We start from the raw sequence: 23,023 nt of genomic DNA, 5'->3' as shown, positions 1-23,023 counted from the left end.
TTAACTTCATTTTTTTATTGTTCTTCAAATTGTCAACAATCATTTTAGCTACCCATTCAACCTTGGTACTCTTGTTGAAGAGCTGTTTGCCACATTTATGTTTATGAAGCAAAGTCTCAATATTGAATGTTGTGCTCCTTATAACCACGATGCATAGAACAGTGTAGTTACAAAGCTTCTTATGCTTGCATACAACCCTACACCTTATGGAATCATTTTTGGCAAATCTAAGCTCCCTACCATTCAAAACATTGTACTCTAGTATAACCTTGAATTGCTTTAGAGAGGAAAAATCAATTCCAACCTTGAATGTGAAATCCTTTGTCATTGGTTCTTCTTCATGAAACTCAATAAAGAAACTATCAAGCAGACATTAAATATTAAGTCAATTTGTAACCCTATAAACTATAGTTAATGTTAGCTTATTATAATCCCTTTTTTAGATGCAGATGAAAACTGTGGGACATATGAAAACGACACAACACTAAAAAACGTAAAAGAGAAATTGACATATGGGACAAACCTGTCTGGAACACGAAACACCAAGGACCACAACTTTCAACAAAAACTCCAACCTTCGTACACAGTGGCTTGAGAGACGAAGAATTCATGAACAACAACTTACATAAATGGTGAGGATGCTTGTTTGAAGAAGATGAGGCATGATGGTACGATATTAGGGTTTCTCAATAGAGTAACTTACATTAATCCTAGTAAAATCCTACGTGGTATTTTTTACTATTAATTTTCACATTTCTGCCACCTGTAGCGCCACATCAACTTCCGCTACTCACATTTAACGCTAGAGATTAAAATTGCTGATAACAAACCTTTGGGAGATCAATTCTTTAACGAATTTTTTTACATAAATTAAAAGTGTAAATAAGTAACTTTCTAGAGACTAAAAACATTTTAACCCTATTTTTTATAATGAGTTAGTTTCATCTATGCATTATTTAAAACTTCATTCAATAACCTTTCCTTTTTATTTATAAATAAATCTAAATAATATATCAACCACTAACTCCTCTGTGCATTGAGTGATACATTTATTATGACATATTAATAAGAATATATCAACTCCTAAAAAAAACTTTAAAATAGTATATATAAATATACATATTTTTTTTTCCACTCTATCTGATCCTTAGAGCATCTCTAATGTTGATACCTATCTTTGGATTCTTTGTGGGATCCGTTGAACGACATCATCTTGAACCAGCTCATCAAATTTTCATTCCAATTGTGCAACTTATATTGGGTCCCATAACTTTATTTTTTATATTAATATTTTATTCATATTAAATAAAATAAAATTTAAAGCAATGATTTAAATTATATAAACTAAAATTAATATAAAATAAATAAAATTAAAATTTATTTAAAATAATAATTAAAATTAATCTCAAATACATGACATATAATTGAAAAAACATAAAAATAAATAACATCAAATAATTAGTTAAATTTAAATTTCGTCAGCCTCGTGTCCAAAACGTTCCCAAATATGTTCGACTAGATCTCGTTGAAGTTGACGATGAACTTGTTTTTCATGAAGACTTGCTCTTCTTTATTGTCTTGTTGCAAGATTCGGACGAGAACCGTTAAATGTTTCAGTTGTTGAGTTATTGGTATCTACATTATCATAAGAGTAATCAAAATCACCTCCATATGTGTGTCGTTCGTGTTCAACAATCATATTGTGCAATATGATGCAATCATATATGGTATGTTTGAGAGTTTCCATGTGTCATGCACATCGGACCATGTACAATTACAAATCGAGATTGAAGCACTCCAATTGCCCGCTCCACATCCTTTCTAGCCGAATCTTGATGTTGTGCAAATATTTTTCTCTTTTCTCCCCGCGACATTGAAATGATCTTGACAAATATAGTCCACTCAGGATATACACCGTCTGCTAAATAATACCCCATATTATATGATGTCCAATTAATTGTATGAGATGAAACATAGAATGTTGAAAATTATATTGATTTGGGTCCATTTGACCTTAACAATAATAATTTGAAGTAAGAAAATAAAAATTTGGGTAAAATATATGATCAATTGAAGACTAATAAGATGAAATTGTTAGAATTTTTTTATAATATTATGAGTAAATAATAAAATTGTGAGGGAGAAATAAGATTACCGAGAGAAAATATGAAAACAAAATTTTGATTTGGTCCTATTTATAACTAAATAAATTATTAAAATTAAAGTTGAAAGAGACATTGTACTAATGGCTAGTAAAAAGTCCATTTAATATTTTTTGATTCAAAGTAACAGTAGCATTGCATTACTACGATCGGCAAACCGTCAAACTTCAACGATTACATATTCAAAATTCATACGTGACAGTTGACGAACAAGCAAAAGAAAAGACCGTTGGAGTTGATCTTAATATAAACAAAATTATTTTTTAGATTTATTAGATAATCAATGTGTTCTGGTCTGGGCCGAGCAGGCCCAACCCTTGTTACCAGCCGAGCAGGCCCAATTCCCTTGGGCCCAAATACTGGACAACAGATAAGGGCTGCCCTTCGCGACGACTCTGGCCGAGCAGGCCCAAACCTTTGGGCCCACTTACTGGATAACCGTCAAAGAGTTATCCACGCACGAAGACCACGCGTCACGCAGCGAGGGATTCGGTCAACCACCTCTGAACCCTACGCTATGATCATCCGGAACGTGAGTCTCCTGCTGACTCAGCCCTAACATGGGACGTTCTGGCAGTTCCCTAGCACGTGGGCCTCCAGTTGGATTTGGCCCAATTAGGGAACCTTGGCCCAGCGCTGGGGGTTATAAATACCCTCTTTCACTAGAGGGTCAGGTATTCTATTCTTAACTCTAAACCTCATTCTCTGATAGCTACTGACTTAAGCATCGGAGAACCTTGCAGGTACCCCCCCCCATCTTGCTCTTCAAGCCAGATATTGCGCCTTGACGATTCTCCTGATCAGGTACGATCAGTGGCGCCGTCTGTGGGAACCTTGCTCCCCCTTCTTTAACAAAGATCAAAGCATAACCTTTCACCATCGTCATGGCCAACAACAACATACCTAGTCCTGATCCCTTCGTCCTGGAACAACTGATTGAAGATTCCAGCCGCGAACTGACGAATCGCCGTCGGCAAGAACGTACTTTTGCCGGACAGAGGCAACAGATTCAGCACATTCAACATGTGCACGGCCTTTAACAAGTCCAGAACGTCGAACAAACCCATCCTGAAGGACAAGTTCAGAACGGGGAAGACGGGCAGACCTGGCCCCAGACTGAACCAGACCAGCTCCAAGTGGTGAATGAAACTGATACCCGAGACGGGCAACCCGCTTCCTCGTTCACCCACACCTCTGGCAGGCGAAGAAGCCGAAGCCCGGACGAGGAGGAACAGATCAACATTCCCGAGGGCGCCGATCCGACCGCCATCCTCCTACTCAAAGAGCTGCAAAAGACCAACCGCCTCATCCGCCAACAGGGCGACCGCATCCACGACCTGGAAAGGAAGCGACGATATCGCTCCCCCCAACGGAGACGCCATCGGTCACGTTCCTATTCCTCTTCACGGTCTCCTCCGAGGAGAAGTCGCAAGCGCAGTCCATCTAGGTCTCGCTCCCCCTCGAGAAGAAACCGGCGCCAGCGGTCTTATTCCCGCTCTCCACCTCGAAAGACTCGGAAGAATCAGAAACATGAAACCACTGAAGCCAAGAGTCTCTCACCCGAGCAGGAGCACCGAGGCCCCTCCAAAGCCGTGCAGAAAGTCCGCGAGCATTCTCCAAAAGACAACCGCAAAATCTCGGGCAAAGCACAAACTAAATCCCAGCGGGGCAGACATTCAAACTCCCCTGAACCTAGCGACGAAGAGGATTTCCGCAGTCCCCTGTCCGAGCAAATCCGGCGTGTTCGTCTTCCCCGGGGGATGGAAAAACCACCAGCCTTGGACCACTATGACGGGACCACCGACCCCGATGACCACATAAGGAGCATCGAAGCTGTCATGGACTAGCATGTGGTACGAGGATCCATCAAATGCCGCATCTTTCCGACCACACTAAGGAAAGGCGCGATGAATTGGTACAGGAATCTGCCCCCTAACTCCATCCACTCCTGGACTGAACTGAAGGATCTTTTCCTAAGCCACTTCACCGCGTCTCGTCGGCAACCGAAATCAGAAGCAAATCTTGAGGCAGTAATCCAAGGTACCAACGAATCTTTGAGAGACTACCTCGACAGGTTCAACAAAGAAGCTGTCCAAGTGCAAACCGCGAACTACATGAAGAGGTACCTACTCGAACGAGGGCTCCTCCCCGGAAGCGACTTCAAAAAGGCCATCAAGATTGAGGAGGTCCACTCCATGAACGCCCTCCTTCGCAAGGCTCAGGCCTTCATCAGATATGAGGAAGCAGAGGCTGCTACCACGAGAGCGTCACGGGACAACGACGTCGCTCGCAGTTCAAACCATGAGCCCTCAACTTCGAGGCGCGGGCACGAGAGAAGGAAAGACGACAGGTCTCTCGACATCAAATAACGCCGGGGACCTTCTGGTCGTTTCAACGAATATACCCCGCTGAACGCCTCACGGGAAAGGATCCTAGCCGAATGCCAAAACACTGACTTCAAAAAGTCGAACATCAGACCCCCGAAGTCAAACCCCGCGAGGCCAGGAACCGACAAGTCCAAGTACTGCAAATACCACAGGAGCCATGGACACATGACCGAGGATTGCATTCACCTCAAGGACGCTATTGAAACACTGATCAAGGAAGGTCGCCTTTCAAAATACACACAGAAAGGGGAACCTTCCCGAAGGGACGACCACAGAAACTCTGACGAAGGGAATTCGCCGGACAACAGGCCCCTACAAGTAGCCCTGTCAGTGACCCGACCTGAAGATTTCATACCATCGGTCGGGGCACCTGCCGCACTCAGCAAATGGGAAGGATTCCCATTCGCCATGGTCGTCTCCAACGGCGGAGATCCGGGCTCTCTCACCATCAGTTCAGTGAAGAGAAAGTTCGATGAGCTGCTCAGCGCCAACGCAGACCTCGGCCCCACACTGAGAAAGTTCCGAGGGAAATCTGAACCAATCACCTTATACCTGGAAGAACTACCCGGCGGAGCTCCAAACGCCACAATTCCTCTGCTCGTCCGAGCAAGAATGGTGAACTTCGATGTTCGACGGGTCTTAGTCGATGAAGGCAGCTCGGTCGACATCATGTACTCCCATCTCTTCCGGACACTCCAGCTGGACGACTCACACCTCACTCCCTACGTGGGTTCAGACCTTCAAGCCTTCAACGGAGCTACCACTAAACCATGGGGTTACGTCGAGCTGATTGTCACCTTCGGAGAAGGGGAGGCTTCTGGGCAAGTCAAAACTAGGTTCTTGGTGATCGACTGCAAAACCCTGTACAACTGCATCATCGGACGCCCCACTCTGGCCGAACTGACCGCCGTACCCTCCACTGTCCACCTGAAGATGAAGTTCTACACGAGGACCGGACGAGTGGCCACTATCAACGCCGATATTGAAGCAGCCAGAAGAATCTTCGACGCCTCCGTCAAAGGATTAGAACTGATCGCTCCGCCGACCAGCTCCAACAAAAAGCCAAGGGCCGAAGACAAGCATCCTCGAGGAGACCAGCATCAGACAACCAACGTCAGCTCAGTCGACCTGGACGCCCGGTTTGCAGAAGAAGAACAAAAGACTGGGGAAGAGACGAGGTCGAAGTCACCTCACCCCTTCCGACCAGTTCCAGACGGAGATTTCGAGCTGGTCCCCTTGGGCGAAAACCCTGACAAAGCAGTGAAAATCGGTAAAGGGATCCCAGACCTTCCGAGGAAGCAGCTCATAGCCTGCCTTCGAGCCAATGCTGATCTGTCCGCCTGGAGCGCCGCGGAAATGCCCGGACTCGACCCTGAGGTCGCCTGCCACCACCTCTCCATCAATCCAGCCGCAAAGGCCGTAGTTCAACGTAGGCGTCGGCAGTCTCCCGAGAAAGCGGAGGCTGCCGAGAAAGCTGTAAAAGACCTCCTAGAGGCAAATTTTATTTCCGAGGCCAAGTATTCAACTTGGCTCTCAAACGTTGTACTTGTTAAGAAATCTAATGGAAAATGGAGAATGTGTGTTGATTATACTGATGTTAACCGGGCATGTCTAAAAGACGCCTATCCTTTACCAAACATTGATAGACTGGTCGACAACTCGGTCGGCTATAAACTATTGTCTTTTATGGATGCTTATTCAGGTTACAACCAGATCCCCATGGCGAGGAGCGACAAACAGTACACGGCGTTTATGACCGAGTCGGGCAACTATTACTACAACGTAATGCCCTTCGGCCTCAAAAACGCGGGATCCACATATCAACGGATGATGAACAAAGTGTTCCGAGGGGAGATCGGCGACACCCTCGAGGTGTACATGGACGATATGATCGTCAAGTCTCGAGGGGACACCGACCACACCTCCCATCTCGAGCGCGTATTCGAGCGGGCCAGATCCTGCAAGATGCGCTTCAATCCGGAGAAATGCACCTTCGGCGTCCGAGCAGGAAAATTCCTCGGTTTCTATCTGACCGAACGGGGAATAGAAGCCAACCCGGATAAATGCCGAGCGTTCTCCGAGCTCCCCATTCCTAACAATAAAAAATCCATCCAAGTATTAAACGGGATGCTCACTGCGCTATCACGTTTCGTCGCGAAATCCGCCCAGCACGCCCTCCCTTTCTTTAAACTGCTACGCAAAGAAGCAGCCTTTGAGTGGTCCGAGGAGTGCGAGCAAGCACTGGCACACCTCAAGCAAGTACTTTCCTCGCCGCCCGTCCTTTCTCGACCCGACGACAACGAGCCTCTGTACCTTTACCTGGCCGTCTCAAACGAGGCAGTCAGCGCGGCTTTGATCCGAGAAACCGTAGACGGGCAAAAACCTGTGTATTTTACCAGCAAAGCCCTACAGGGACCCGAGGTACGATACCAACAGATCGAGAAAGTCGCCATGACCCTAGTAATAGCGGCCAGGAGGCTACGATACTACTTCCTCGCTCACACAATCTTCGTTCGGACGGATCAACCCATCAAACAACTCCTCAGCCGACCAGACATGGCCGGCAGAATGTTAAGATGGTCCCTCGAGCTTTCAGAATTCGACGTACAGTATGAGAGCAGGAAGGCGTTAAAAGCTCAGGCGCTGGCGGACTTCGTAGCCGAGATGACCTCTATCGCCGACTCACCCAACACAACTAAAGACAAGTGGACCATCTACGTAGATGGCGCCTCAAGCAGCTCGGCCAGCGGGGCAGGCATTATCTTGGAAAACGGCGAAGGTCTTATCATAGAAGTATCTTTAGTCCTCTCCTTCAACACGTCGAACAACCAGGCCGAGTATGAAGCCCTCCTCGCGGGACTGAGACTCGCCGAGGACATAGGGGCACGAGAGGCCAAGATCTACACTGATTCCCAACTCGTCGCATCTGTCATACCCCAATTTTTGACCCTAAGATCATACATCATTTGCAAAAGCACCATTGTGAAGCTTTATCTTTGATACTGTGATTATCTCTGAGGGGAATTATCGAGCATTTATAGCCTTTTATTTGTTTATACTAACCAAAAATCAAAAAAATATATGTTTTGTCTCTTTTGTTTATATTTTACAGGTGAAAGATCGGGCAAAAATCAAAACAGTGCAAGAAAACAGTTTTTGAAAATTTGAAGGTGGAAATCGATTTACCCCTGTGGGAAATCGATTTCCTGTGCGCAAAATTCAAAAAAATATAAGGAGGGAAGCTTGACATCATTTTGGCACCTTTTTATTTGATCATTTTATCAATTTTCCACCTCATCAAAATTAACTCATTCATTAAACCCTCTTTAACCTCATTTTACCATTTTTACCATTTAAATTGCCACTTTAATCACCAATTAAACACAAGTTAATCACCAAACACAAAAAGACCAATTTGCCACTACTCTTGCTCCAATTCTATAAATAGAGCCCTCTACTCTCTCATTTCTCAAGCTTTTGATAGCCAAAAAAGTTCTTGCAAATTCATTTCTCAAGCTTGGAGAGCCAAAAAATTGCTTGCAAATTCATTTCTCACCCTTTCCAAAACCCTCACCCAAAGTTCATTTTCATAAGATTAGTAAGGTTCACATTGAATCTTGCTAATTTTGAACTAAGCCTCCTACATTTCACTCTTTTCTTTGATTGTTCATCTCCATACTTGAAGGATCTACACTTTGTGCTTGTTCTTGAAGCTACTTCAACACTTTAATTCAAGAATTGGTAAATTTCTCAATTCTAAGATGTAGATCTTTGTTGCTTGTGTTCAATGCATCTTTGATGCTATATTGGTGCTATTTGATGGTGATTTGATGGAAAATTCGTGCTCCAATGGATATGTGATCATAAGGTGTTTGTATGTTTGCTTAAGTCAAGTTTTATGCCTCCTAATGCTGATTTTTTGAATGCTGCGTGCAGGAAATCGATTTCCCTCTGTAGTAAATCGATTTCCACCTTATTTTTTTCAAAAATTTGAACTCTGGACTCAGGAAATCGATTTCCTACAGAGGTAAATCGATTTCCTGCTGGCAGAATGTGTTTTTTTGCCTTTTTTATGCTTGTTTTGGCTTCCTACTTCCTCCACTTCATTAATATCATTGGATCTAGGATGTTGATAGGTTTGAAATGACCTAATCCATAATATTAGATGAATGATATTAATGATAGTGTGAGTTGATTATCTTTTGTGAATTTTATTCTTCTTCCTCCATTTCATTAATATCATTGGATCTAGGATGTTGATAGGTTTGAAAGAACCAAATCCATAATATTAGATGAATGATATTAATGATAGTGTGAGTTGATTATCTTTATGCATTTTATCTTCTCCTTCTCCTTTTTTTTTTGATCGATGAAAGTCTTAATGCCTTGAGAATTCTTATGGATTCTTGGTGAAGACTAGATCGTTACCTATTTTCTTTTCGTGCGGTATTGCTTTCGGAAGGCGATCTACATATCGTTCTTCTCGCATGCATTAGCACATAAAGTTTTGACCGGCCTCGTTGTAGGGTGATTTCTACATAAATCACTTGGCGATCTGCTTAACATAGCGCAATATTTCGTGTCCCGAATAAAAAAGATCAAATATGGAAGAGAATTGTATGCGGTTGATTTAAGACTTGTGGAGGTTTTTATCGTGTAGTCGCTATGATTCTATCAAGCTTCTGATAAACCCCATTGAATTTAAATCCAAGTACATCATTCACTCACCATAGATCTTCCTACTAACTTTGATAACATACTTGACAAGTTTCAAGATGGTTATCGTTAACATTTAACAACTAACTTTAATTTCCGCACCTTTACTATACCGCTCTCTATATTACCGCTCTTTATATTTCTCGCTTTATCGCTTTACTTTATCATTTCATCATATTTACTTTCCGTCATTTTCTCTTTGTCCACTTGGACATATGTTTATGTTTCCGTTATTTTTTTCTTTTGTCCACTTGGACCATACTTTACTTTTATGCTAAAACACTAATAAACAACTGAAAATCTAAAAAATACATAAGGTTCTCTTTGGACTATCGGTTACTATCCCTAGCACTTTGGAGATTCGGACTTATGGACCTAGTACCTCTGGACTCATTCTATTACTATCCTGTGATTGTTCTGTCTGTCTGGCATTGTTCTGTTGTATGTTTATGTGTGCAGGTATTTCCTTGAAAGCCCTTGATGGTTAATTCCAAGGCATTGATATAAGGATTTTACCCGAAAACAGCCGTCACTCTGCCCAATTTTCGTTAGAATCTTAATGTGCTTAATGAAAAAGGGTTCTAAGACAATAAGTTCATGTGGATCCCCAAGTGTTAATGTGTTGGTATTGATAAATCCAAAGGAGGGGAAAACTACCTTGGCTCTTAATGTCAAGTGTTGGCTTCTTATTTGGTTAGACCGTTTCTTTCCTTAGCTTTTATTTTATGCATTAGGTTAGCCTCTTCATCTCCTCCCATTCTTAAATTTTCAAAATCTTCTCCCTTTTTCCAAAATATTCTTATGTTTGCAATCTTTTCAAAACCTTTTTTCTTAAAAATATCTTTCGCCCTTAGTGGCTTTTCTTCAAAATTTTAGACACCGTTAATTGTCGAAACGAGTGGTTATACCCCACGATTTTGAAATTGATTGATAATAACAAGATCTTTTCCGCGTGAGAGAGCTAGTGGCATACTCGTTGATTTTATCCGAGTTGGAGCCCTTCTTTCATTTGCGATGCAAAGAACTTGTTTGTTCTCATGCTCAAGATCAATGGCTGAGTATTTCTCTCTAACGACAACAAAGTGTTTATTCGTTTTAAAAAACGTTTTTCCCAAAAGCGGAACTACATTAGCTCTGACTTCTCCATTGCACCGAGGAGGTATGTAGGCCCAAAGCTTAACGCTTTGCCGATCTTATTTTAAAAATAAAACAAACCGTTTTTAGCACACACACAACACAGATTTTCAAAAAGGTTCCCGTGGAGTACCACGGATATGAGGGGTGCTTAAAACCTTCCCCTCATATAATCAACACCCGTACCTGAGATCTCTTTATTTGTTTTAAAAAACAAAACTTTGGGTTTTTCGTTCTTTTCCCTTTTCCTTTGAAAAAATAAAGCGCGGTGGCGATTTCAAACAGAATATTGATTCGAGTCAATCCCATGGCTTCGATATCAGATTTTCCCCGCTACAGCATCTCATATCAGCGGCGAATACCAGGCCAAAAACGACGTACTCGCCGAATATCTCGCGCTCGTCAGAGATAAGATGAAAAAATTCGCCAAAGCAGAAGTCGAGCATATCCCCCGAGAACACAACTCGCGCGCCGACATACTATCCAAACTTGCGAGCACGAGAAAGAAAGGGGGAAACAAATCGGTTATCCAAGAAATTCTGCCCAGGCCAAGTGTAGGCGAAAACGCGCGAGCTCTACAGATATTCGCCATCGGGGACGACCAATGCTGGATGACCCCAGTGTACAACTTCCCCACAAAAGACGAGCTCCCCGCCGACGCGAAAGAAGCCTCAACAATTAAGAGACGAGCGTGCTCATACACTATCCTCGAAAACAAGCTGTACCGACGAGGTTTCTCCATCCCCCTCCTTAAATGCATCGATGCCTCGCAAGCACTAGAGGTACTCCAGGAGCTCCATGATGGAATCAACGGCCAGCACCTCGGTGGACGGTCACTAGCTAGGAAAGCCCTCAGAGCCGGCTATTATTGGCCGACCATGCAGCAGGACGCCAAAGAGTACGTCAAGAAATGCGACAAATGCCAGCGTCACGCCGACATGCACCTGGCACCACCAAACGAACTCAAATCTCTCTCCTCACCTTGGCCTTTCTCTACGTGGGGAATGGACCTCCTCGGACCTTTCCCGGTCGGCTCCTACCAAAACAAATACCTGGTGGTCACTGTAGATTACTTCACAAAATGGATAGAAGCTGAAGCGCTCGCTAAAATCACATCCCAAAACGTACTCCGATTTTACAAGAGGAACATACTCGCTCGATTCGGGGTACCACAGGCGATAATAACCGACAACGGCACCCAGTTCACGGACAGAAAATTCCAGGAATTCGTGGCCAAACTCGGGACAAAGCAACACTTCACTTCGGTCGAGCACCCCCAAACCAACGGACAGGCTGAAGATGCCAACCGGGTCATTCTCCGTGGATTGAAGATAAGGCTGGGCGAAGCGAAAAAAGCTTGGGTCGAAGAGCTACACAGCGTCCTCTGGGCATACAGGACGACCCCACATTCAACCACGGGCGAAACACCATTCAGGCTAACCTATGGCACCGAAGCCGTGATCCCCGTGGAGATCCGAGAACCGTCTCGTCGGACTGAGTCACCTCTCGAGGAAGAACTCAACGACGAAGCCATGAGAGAAGAACTCGACATGGTCGAGGAGACCCGAACAGGATCCTCCCTGCGAGAAGCGAAATTGAAACAACAAATAGCGTTAAGACATGACACCAAAGTTATCAAGCGCTCCTTCGAAGTCGGAGACTTAGTGCTCCGTAGGAACATGAAAGATTCACGCGAAGGCAAACTAGCCCCAAACTGGGAAGGTCCGTACCGAGTGTACGATAAAACCGAAAACGGTGCGTATTACCTCGAGAACCTTCTCGGCGAAAAACTAGCTCGACCTTGGAATGCTGAAAAACTCAGACGCTACTACAGTTAGAAACAACCTAACGCTACCCGGCCGCTCGTGACGAACACGAGGAAAGCTGGGCGAGGACTCGCGCCATGGTACAAGCGCGTATGCTCCACGACAGCTTCAGTCGGATAACCCTACCAGGAGGCAAAGCCGACCACGCGGCGGGCCTTACACGCAGACCCTCCGCGGAAGTACCTGCACGGCAGAACCCCAGCTCGCGATGGGATCGTTCACGCCGCGAGCACCTGGCCCCGACCGCGGCCTCGAGCTCGCTTATAGCGCACACCTGCTCTGCGCGCCCGGACCGTTCCCCACACGCCCGGGCCATAAACCTCGGTCGAGCACAAACATAATTCGAGCATAAACATAAAGCATACTTATTAACGACAAAATCAGATAAGCAATAAACATTGGAGCATAAAACGGAATATTAAAAACCGACCAAATTGGCCGGAGATATCCAAATGTTACAAAAATTATCCGGGCATCGCCCAACTAGCTACCTTGGCGCGCAGGCCACAAAATATCGGCACACAGGCCACAAAACATCGGCACGCAGGCCACAATCATAAAAAAGAGACTGGTCAAACATCGCAATCTTCGTCCTCGGCACCGTTATCCTCGCCCTGGGGCTCCTGCTCGTCTTCCCAGTCTTCGAACTCCGGGTTTGGTTCAATTCGTCCGTCCACGACCTTATGGTATGGACCAATGCCCTTCGTCACCAGACACGGGTTGAGGACTTTCAGCTGATCCACCGTAGCTTTGAAACCGACCCCCAAGGTAGCAACACAGTCAATCTCCAACTCCTTCACCTTGCCCAGAAGCTGAGAACGCGTCACCAAGGCCTTCTCATCATCATCCTCCTCGGGCGAAGGGAGATGAGCCCTCTCCAACTCAGCAACTCTCTCACGGAGCCTTTTCCCCTCGGCCTCCAAGTCCGCAACCTTATTACGCTCTTTAACGAGATCCTCCACTATGCCACTCTGGACCTCATACTTGTCCTTGTACTGTTCGAACTCGTGCTCTAGCTCGTCGTATTTGATTCTGAGAGCATCGTAGTCCTTCTGAGGACAGACTTTCTGAGCGTTAAGAGCCAAGGCCAAGGCAGCCACCCTCATCATCCCTTCGAGGTCCTCGGACAAATCCTTGTCTCGAGCCACCCGGTCCCGCCTGACGATGTGCCTCACCTCCTCGCGCTCGAGGAGCACATTCTTCCTTGAAAAGATTCCCCTATGCAGAGTACAAGAGGGCAGCACTATGTCCTCCTCGGAGGGGTTGTCAATGATAAGAGGACGAAGCTCCACGGTCCCGTCATTCTTTTGCTTCTTCCCGGCTGGAGAACCACGCGAGGACGTCCTAACCGACGAAGGAGAGCCACTGTCGGGGGCACTCGCAGCAGCCGCCTTAACCTCCTCAACCCGCGATCGTTTCACGGACACTTTGATGGCCCCCTTGTTCTTGGCCCGCATCTTCGTAACTTTGTCATGCAAGTCGGCCATTTTTCCTGCAAAATAAGGAGTTAGAACCAAAAAGATATTGTTTAAACAAATAATAGCTAGCTCACCTAACAAAATCATAGCATCCCCGTAACTGCGGCACTCGAGGACAGCTTTTGTGTTGATGTGCCGAGGCTCCAGCATGGGACTTCCGTCTTCCTCGAATAGGGGATCCCCGTTGGGATACGTACATATTGCCGGCCTAAACCCGTCCACGTAAGAAGCGAGCCGTTGATACCCCCCAGTATCACGCTCATTGAGGTCCTCGTCACGGAAGATGAAATAATCGGTCCCCCGCTCGAAGTGGTCAGGCTGCCACTCCAACGGGAACTGGGCAGACGGACCCACCTTCCTCACCCCATCCTCGATATACTCGCGCTCCTCGAACAAGTGGTTCTCGGCGTCGGGGGTAAGTGGCTTAACCAGAAAGTATCGACTCTTGAAATGCTTGATAGAGTCCTGGTAAATGGCGAACAACTTCTTCGGCTGCTTAAACGACACCCAACTCCACTTGCCGTCCCGATCACGCAACCTCTGCAAGTGAAACACTCTGAAGAAAAGAGGCAGGGTCGCTTCCACCTCCAAGTACCCACATACGATCTCAAAGGCTCTTAAGAACGCTAAAGCATTGGGATTAAGCTGAGACGGGCACAGGCGCAGCCAACTGAAGACACTCCGTTGCAAAAGAGTGAAGGGAAGACGGAGACCAGCCTCCTTGAAGACGAACTCGTACATTGCGAAACGAGGACCAGAGAATCTCGAGCAGATCCTCTGATGAGATTTAGGCACAAAGGCACCCCAAGAAGGCTCCTCGTCCTGCTCAAGATCCTCGATCACGTTAAAAGCTTCCCTAGGACGCGTCGTAAAGCGCGATGCGATCATCCTCGGAGCAACGGCCACCCATTCTTCAAGTGCTCGAGGGGAGGTCTCGATGACGTGAATGTCCTCTTGCGAGCCAACAGCTTCCTCCCCACCTGAAATGTCGAAGACGACATCATCCTTGTTCTCGTCGGCCATTTACCTGAAAAGCAGAGGAAACCGTGAATTCGACTGGTCAAATCCACCCTTCCACCGCAAGTCAAGTGAAAGGGCGAGGAAAAGGGACGAGGAAAACTCCCCCAATCGTCAAATGGCCGACGAGATAAAGTGCCCTCAGAGCATATACGTCGCACGCAGCGGAGGTCGGAAAACTCATGCCCTCACCGAGACGTGCAACCTCCACTGCTCGTGGCCTTCATACTACTCTCTAGTAATCCTAAAAGCTGGACGTCTCATTCAAACGTTCTAGCTCCGTTCACTCAAAATTCACTCGGCAAACGCACGGGAGAAACAGTTATCTTCTAGGTTTACTCGGCTAATTAATAAACCTTTCTCGTCACGCTCATCAATCATGCTCGCCTCACTCAAAACTAATACATAAAACTTAAATAAAAACATGAAGGAGACGAAGAACTTACTTGGAGAAAGCGAAGAAGATATGAACGAGACGAGGAGGAGAGCAGTGAGCGGATCTTGAAGGCTTGGAAAATGTTAAGTGCCAAATGAGTGACCTCCTCACTCCTTATATAGGGAAAGAAGGCCAAAGGGTGTCATGATGGCCTAGGCAGCCTAGGAGACGCCATCATTGCCTACACCCCAAAGACGGCTCCCTCCACGAAAAGCTGCCACGCGTCCCAAAGATCTTGAGAACTCCAAAAGACGCCGTCTACTTCCATCCCTAGAAACGGCGCAGTAATGATTACAGCCTGTACAGCTGACACCTGTCAATCACGCTAACGAGTGACAACCAATAAGGTTAAAAACCGAGGACAACAGCCGACAAAGCCCTCGAGGAACCCAGGACTTGGGATCGTTGCCCGTGCTCGGCTAAACCTCCTCGTTAAAGTCATCACCCTTATAAGGCTAATGACTTGGGGGGCTCCTGTTCTGGTCTGGGCCGAGCAGGCCCAACCCTTGTTACCAGCCGAGCAGGCCCAATTCCCTTGGGCCCAAATACTGGACAACAGATAAGGGCTGCCCTTCGCGACGACTCTGGCCGAGCAGGCCCAAACCTTTGGGCCCACTTACTGGATAACCGTCAAAGAGTTATCCACGCACGAAGACCACGCGTCACGCAGCGAGAGATTCGGTCAACCACCTCCGAACCCTACGCTATGATCATCCGGAACGTGAGTCTCCTGCTGACTCAGCCCTAGCATGGGACGTTCTGGCAGTTCCCTAGCACGTGGGCCTCCAGTTGGATTTGACCCAATTAGGGAACCTTGGCCCAACGCTGGGGGCTATAAATACCCTCTTTCACTAGAGGGTCAGGTATTCTATTCTTAACTCTAAACCTCATTCTCTGATAGCTACTGACTTAAGCATCGGAGAACCTTGCAGGTACCCCCCCATCTTGCTCTTCAAGCCAGATATTGCGCCTTGACGATTCTCCTGATCAGGTACGATCACAATGTATTTAGCCTATATTTATTTTGAGTTTAAAGGTAGTGCACTGACAGTGTAAACTAATTTTACACATTTAACCAATCAAAATTCTTACACTTGCCATGTAATATTAGTTTTTTTAAATTAAAATTGTGTTTTAATTGAATACATGGTTAAAATTTATATTAAAGACAAATCTAAAATAGATTATTCAATAAATCTATAATGCAAATTTTTTCTTATATTAAGACAAATCTAATGAATCTAACAATCAATTTATGAGAAAAAGAGATATGCACTGACAACCAATCACAACCATGTATTCAATTAAAACATAATTTTAATTTATGACAAGTGTAAAGATTTTAATTAATTATATGTGTAAAGTTAGTTTATAATGTCAGTGCACTACCTTTAAACTCTAAATTTATATAGATTCAAACTCATATTAAATGTATCAAATAGAGTATGTTATGTTTTTTGAGAAAATGGGTGATGCATTTCGACCAATCACGACCATGAATCAGGACAAATCAGACTGTGAATTTTAAGAAGTTTATATAACATAGCAAAACGATTTGTTTCTATTAGATGACATTGTAAAACTTTTTTAGATTGCAAGTCCAGTACTTTTTTTACCATTTAAACTTTATTTAGAATTTAAAACTCTTGATACAATGATAATCACGTGGAAACTGAAATAAAGAAAAGATGAAACTACTATTATATCACCCCCTCGAAATCATGACCGAAAGTAGAAAATGGTATCAACCGATAAATAAATAAATAAAAATAATATTAGTGGGTCCTTTTCATTTTTAAAAACCCAACAAAGACGGAGGAAAAAAAAAATTACAAACGCCTCCAACTATATCACCACAGTTGTATGAACAATTACTTCGCTTCCATTTCCGTAGCTTCTTTTTCCACTACTCCGCTTACAGTTACAACGCTCGTATCGAAGAACCGGTCGGTGATAGGTTTTTTTATCGAACCGGTTCGTTGCAAAGCAGATAATGGCGGCTCTATTACCTTGCACACCGACTCTACTCTATGCTCCGTTTGCGAGCCGGAGGAGGAGCCATCTTCCGCTTAAACCTCACTCACAAGCCTTCTCTGGGTCTACGAAACGGTTTCTTCGCGGTTCTCTTTCCGTTGCCCGGTTCGGATTACAGCCCGGTGTTTTACCCGAACCGGATGACGCCGAATTTGTTGTCAGGGAATTGATTAACCGAGCGGAGGGTTTGCTTTATACAATTGCCGATGCTGCTGTTTCGTCTTCCGATACGGTGGTAACCACCACCGCTGCGAAACAGAGTAACGATTGGCTTTCGGGAATTACCAATTTTATGGAGACGATTCTCAAGGTATAGGTTTCTGAAATTTCGATTCAACTGATTTTTTAATTTTATTTTGATTCTATTGGTTGTGAAATCATAACCGTTATTTGAATTGTCAATGAATAGAAGGAATGACACCGGAAACATGACTCCCACCCCGTGGATATCGATAATATTTTGAAAAAAATGAATAAATTAAATGTAATCACAGTGTCTGAGTCGGTTTTGGACACTGACAAACATTTTTTCAGAGGTTTCAAGGAAATTGTATGATTGTAAAGGATGAAAGTTGTCAAGTAATATGGTAGTTGTAATGCTTTCTACATTTGGAACTCATAGATGTTGGTAGCTAGGATTCTGGTTAATGGTGTCTGCTCTTATAGTTGTGACTTGAGAAATATTAACAGTACCATAATATGGATGCCATAGAAATGATTTTGAAGTTATAATTTTCGGATAGGTGACATAGCAATAAACTATTTGCAATTTGCGAAAGCATCCTAGTTTAAACTATGGATTTCTTGTTGTTCTGTTTCTGAAATTGTTATAAGTTGTCAAATTGGGAGTTGTGATTTATTTGTATGTTAGTTATATAGCTATTGTTGGTTGCTGGTTTTATTTTGTCAAGTAAATTGTAAAGGGAAGTATTTTACCCTTTTCAGGTATTCAAGGATGGACTTTCTACTTTGCATGTGCCGTATGCATATGGTTTTGCAATTATAATGCTCACTGTTCTTGTAAAAGCGGCCACATTTCCGTTGACAAGAAAGCAGGTTTGTTGATTATGGAATGTGCTTCACTTATTTTGAAAAGCTGAAAGTGATCAATATAAGTCGTATTCTTTTGATACAACTAAATTTATGGATGTGAAATGACTTCCATCCCCTTTGAGATTTAAGAGACATTTTCTTCATGTTGTTTTCTATATAATTTAGTTGGATTAATTTTTGTCTGACTATTTTCAGGTAGAATCTGCCATGGCTATGCGATCTTTGCAACCTCAAGTAAAGGCTATCCAGAAACAGTATGCTGGGGATCAGGTATTTTATAGGGCTTCTATAAGTGTTACATTTTATAATAAAACATATTTTATAAATACAATTGGGTATGAGATATTTTGCATGGCTATACAACCAAGCAATTTTTTTTTTGATATGCTGTGACCAGGCAATTGAATGAGCTCTGTATATTGTTTGATGTAATTATGATGCCAATACTCTTATTTGAGTTTGGATTTGGAATACCGAGAATTGGGATTTGGTATGATTTGTTAATCAAATTGTGTTTATAATGATTTGATTTTGAAAATCTCATTGATTTTTGATGTCACAGATCTTATTGAATTTGTTAATATGTGTGGGAATTGATTTATTTTAATTATTTAGACTGACCATTTACCCTTATAGAATAGCCTTTTCAATAAAAAACCAATTCCATGTTTAATGAGTCCTAAACATGAGATTTGATTGTAAACATCAAATTTGATTGTAAACATCAAATTTGATTTCTAAATCAAATGAAGATCATTTTTTATTTTTAAGGATTCCAAACATGATGTTAGCATTTGACTCTGCATTCTCTGACCAATGGTGCTTTTCTCTTTCAATTTACAAGATTTCTATATTGTTTTCTTGCAGGAGAGAATTCAACTTGAAACCGCTCGGTTATATAAATTAGCCAACATTAATCCTCTAGCAGGTATCCATGACATAATTGTCAGTATTGCATCGGTTATATAAATGTGCCCTTCCTCAGCTTTCATATCACAAGTCTGGTTGTTTTCTGAGTTATTTCCTCAAGTTTGCTTGTACTTTTTCTTACGTTTTACATGGAACTATAAGCATTGTTATATCATAGATATGCAAGTGGTGATTATGGCTTAGGTAGGTAGATGGAGGCAACAATTAATCCATTCGACTCCAGTATAAAGCATTAATCTTGCTTTTTAAAATTGTACTTGTTAATTCTTTTATTAATCAGTGTTCATTTTTCCCAGGATGCCTGCCTCTTCTCTTAACAACACCAGTGTGGATCGGGCTATATCGAGCCTTTTCTAATGTGGCAGATGAGGTATGTTGCTTATTTTGTTGCTTTTATATTTGATAGTTTACTATGCTGTTTTTTAGGCATACAAATCTTTCTATCTTTCATGGCTAATTATGTTTTTGTCTAATAATATTCAAAGGGACTCCTTAACGAAGGCTTCTTTTGGATACCTTCTCTTTCTGGTCCTACTACAATTGCAGCTCGGCAAAATGGAAGTGGCATCTCTTGGCTTTTTCCTTTTGTGGTAAATATCTCACTTAGCAAATAAAGTTACATATGTTGAGACTATTAAATTTGCAACCTTGTAAATATTATTTTCTGACCAGGTCATTTACTCATGCTGAAATTGTATGGAACAGATTTGTGAACTCTATTAATTTGTTTCATTAATAAGAGGCATATTTTTTATATTTCTAATTTTTGTTTTGATGTTTTTGCCTTTTCAATGAACATTGGATTTTTCATAGATTGGTAGGAAGTTGTGAAGTTCCTTTTGGGAGCGGGGTGGTAGCAAAGAGGGGAAGTTTTTATTTTGGAGTTTGCAGTGGTTGTGTCTTTGGTTGAGGCAAATGCAACAGTGTTTATAGAGTCCTCTTGTAGTTTAGTTTCTTGACTGGGACCATAATAGTCATTTTAAGTCCTCTGATTTTCTATTTCTAGCATTCTTTTTAAGGTTTCCCTGGTTGGCAACTTGATATTAAAAGGAATCATAAAGCGCTTTTCTTCAAAGTTTACCGTTTTCATTGTGCTTGTATTAGGAAAAGGCCATACTCTCATCATGAGTTTTTTCACTCTTATATGTTAGAAAATTTCCCCTTTCTCAATCTCAAGTAACTAAAATCTCAATGCTTTGGGACTGTAAGGGGGTTATATAAGTTAAAATATTTTCTTGTGAAAATGTTTTAAACGAAATGTGACATGTATGTTTAGTATAAAGTTATATGCTGGGGCCTATTTTTTGTATTGGTCTCCTAGTGTGGGTTAGAGCTACACAATGGGAAGAAGTAGGATAAGTGTGTATGTAAAAGGCATGCGTGATCAACCACCGATTCCAAGAGCATATAATAACTGTACCAATTACGATGCACCTTCTCTCAATAATGACTCGGTGAATGTTAAATTGTTTCACTATTTCTCAAGTGAGACATATCTTCTGGATTCTGATTCAACAGAACTGGTCAGAATTAACTAGTTTTGGGCCAAAACTAGTTAATTCTGACCAGTTCTTTTGGCAGAAAGATTCATTTGATTTATTTAATTAAACTCTGGGATTTGTTCTTCCAACATAGATGTAGTTACAAAGGGATATAAGAATACAATAATAGAATAGAGAGTGAGAAAGATGGTAACTGCCTAGGAGATAGAAAATCTAGTCTCTCCCTACCAACCAAGGCATAAAAACCGAGCTCCTTTCCCTTCCCTCTTTATCTTATAATTACAAAAATTAAACAATTGCTGTCCGTTGCCCATTGAAGTTCGTTGGCTTCCTTCTTGAATAAGTCCTCATAATTGGAGGCCTGTTACTTCATGATTCATATCTATTGGTCTAAATTATTGTGAAAAGTTTCCATATTATCATTTTGTTATTTTGTTCATACTGTTGTTGGTAATTTCTGGCAGATTCGAGGTGGGTTTAAATTTGAGGTTTGTTTTAACACTTTTTGTTTAAATTTTTTCATTTCAGGATGGACACCCTCCCCTTGGATGGCCAGATACACTGGCTTACCTTGTCTTGCCTGTTTTACTGGTTGTCTCTCAATACATTTCTCTTCAAATAATTCAGTCATCTCAGGTAATTGGTGTTGCACCTACAATTAAAAATTGGCTTAACTTCCTATCTGAACCTTGTTGACTGTAAACAAGTGTTTATGTGTTGTACACTTGTACTGCACTTAAGAGCTATAGCTATAGTTAGTTATAGCTTTAAGTAGAGCGTTTTTCAAGCTTCTTAATTAATGCCGTATGTTGGTATGATTTTGATTGTTGTCCTTTTTGTATAGCCAGGCTGTCTAACTAGGTTATCTTTTATCTAATATGTCATGACAGTCATGGGAACTCCCACTCATTCTTCTACAAGGATTAAGGAAAACTATTTTTGTTTTTGGTGTGTGCTCATAAAGTGCAACTTTGTATTTACATTTGTTTGTGAAATACTCATCATTTTCCATTTCAATTTTCAGGCTACTGACCCCAACGTGAAGAGTTCTCAAATCTTAAACAAGTTCCTTCCATTAGTGATTGGTTATTTTTCTCTTTCGGTTCCTTCTGGTCTTAGCCTTTACTGGTAAACATAATTAAAACCTTCCAATTGTCTTGTATGTTTAACCGTGTTATCTATATTTACATGTTATACTTTTAAGCTGTGCAGGTTCACAAATAATATATTGAGCACTTTACAGCAAATATGGCTTCAAAAGTTAGGAGGTGCAAAAAATCCTTTGAGACAAGTTCTAGATGATAATCTGAAAAATGACCTAATACAGACTATGAAGCCAGTATCTAAATTAAATTCCACAAAAGTTGAAGAAACTAGAAAAGTTGAAAAGTTGACATCAGAGGGGCCACAACCTGGTGACAGGTTAGTAATTATATTTGTAGGTAGCCACGCTCATTTCATAATGCTATTGATTTATTTTAACCTTTTGTAATTGTGTTCCTCTTTTGGTTGTGCAGATTTAAGCAATTAATGGAGCAAGAGGCAAGGAAGAAACAAAAGAGAGAAGAAGAAAAAAGGAAGGCTGAAGCAGCAGCAGCTAAAGCTAATCAGGAGCAAACAATTGAAGGGGAAAATCAAGCTGTAAACGACTTAGTTGAAAATTCCCAACCCGCGGCTGCTGATACTTATCCATCTATATCGGGAGTAGTAAATGGTAATCCATTAAGTAAGGACTTGGAGGGAAATCAGAATTCTACATCCACATCTGATACTGAAAATGATGAAGGTTCTTCTCATTTCAATGCAGTAAACGAGAAAACTCTAGAAAAGGTATTACTGCATATATAATTATAGGAAATGTTTCCAAATATTTTGGTTAAGGATGAATTGCTTCATTTATAATGCACAATACTATACTGCTAGCTGAGTTGTATAAAAAGGGTTTTAACAATTTTACAGGAACCAAGAGAAGTACTAACAACCACAGCTACTACAAACAAGCAACCTCAAGGAGAGGATTCAGATCACGTGGCAAAGGATTGATCGATTAGAAGAGTTAGAAATTCAGCTGCTGTAAGATTGACTGGGCCAACTGGCAACTATAGGCTATGTTAGAGCTTATAAATGTGACCTTCCATGCAATTTGAGGTCTCTGGTTAAAATGTTTTTTGCCATAGAAATGATGCAATGAACAAGATTTGAGGTCTCTAGAATTGCCAGAATGGAAGGGCTTGGGTTTGTTTTAGATTTTTGATGGCTGATTTTGCAGCTTCATAGTTTGTGTTTGTAATATATATTTTTCATCAATTTTCTCTAACTAATAAATAAGTGCAATACCCTTTATAGAA

At 42.3% G+C, this 23,023-nt stretch overlaps 1 protein-coding gene across 1 annotated transcript; it reads left to right on the top strand.

The window, feature by feature from the left end:
- Positions 1-16,974: 16,974 nt before the first annotated feature.
- Positions 16,975-23,023, top strand: LOC131661494 (ALBINO3-like protein 1, chloroplastic). The gene is made up of 11 exons (XM_058931053.1): positions 16,975-17,500; positions 18,136-18,246; positions 18,439-18,513; positions 19,111-19,171; positions 19,470-19,543; positions 19,659-19,763; positions 21,204-21,311; positions 21,700-21,803; positions 21,888-22,097; positions 22,193-22,505; positions 22,635-23,023. Exons 1-11 carry the CDS (start codon positions 17,150-17,152, stop codon positions 22,716-22,718), a joined length of 1,596 nt encoding a protein of 531 aa, XP_058787036.1. The 5' UTR covers positions 16,975-17,149; the 3' UTR covers positions 22,719-23,023.

This window comes from Vicia villosa, linkage group LG3 (genome assembly GCF_029867415.1).
Source record: "Vicia villosa cultivar HV-30 ecotype Madison, WI linkage group LG3, Vvil1.0, whole genome shotgun sequence".
Lineage (NCBI taxonomy): Eukaryota > Viridiplantae > Streptophyta > Magnoliopsida > Fabales > Fabaceae > Vicia > Vicia villosa.
This window is presented reverse-complemented; position numbering and strand designations above follow the sequence as displayed.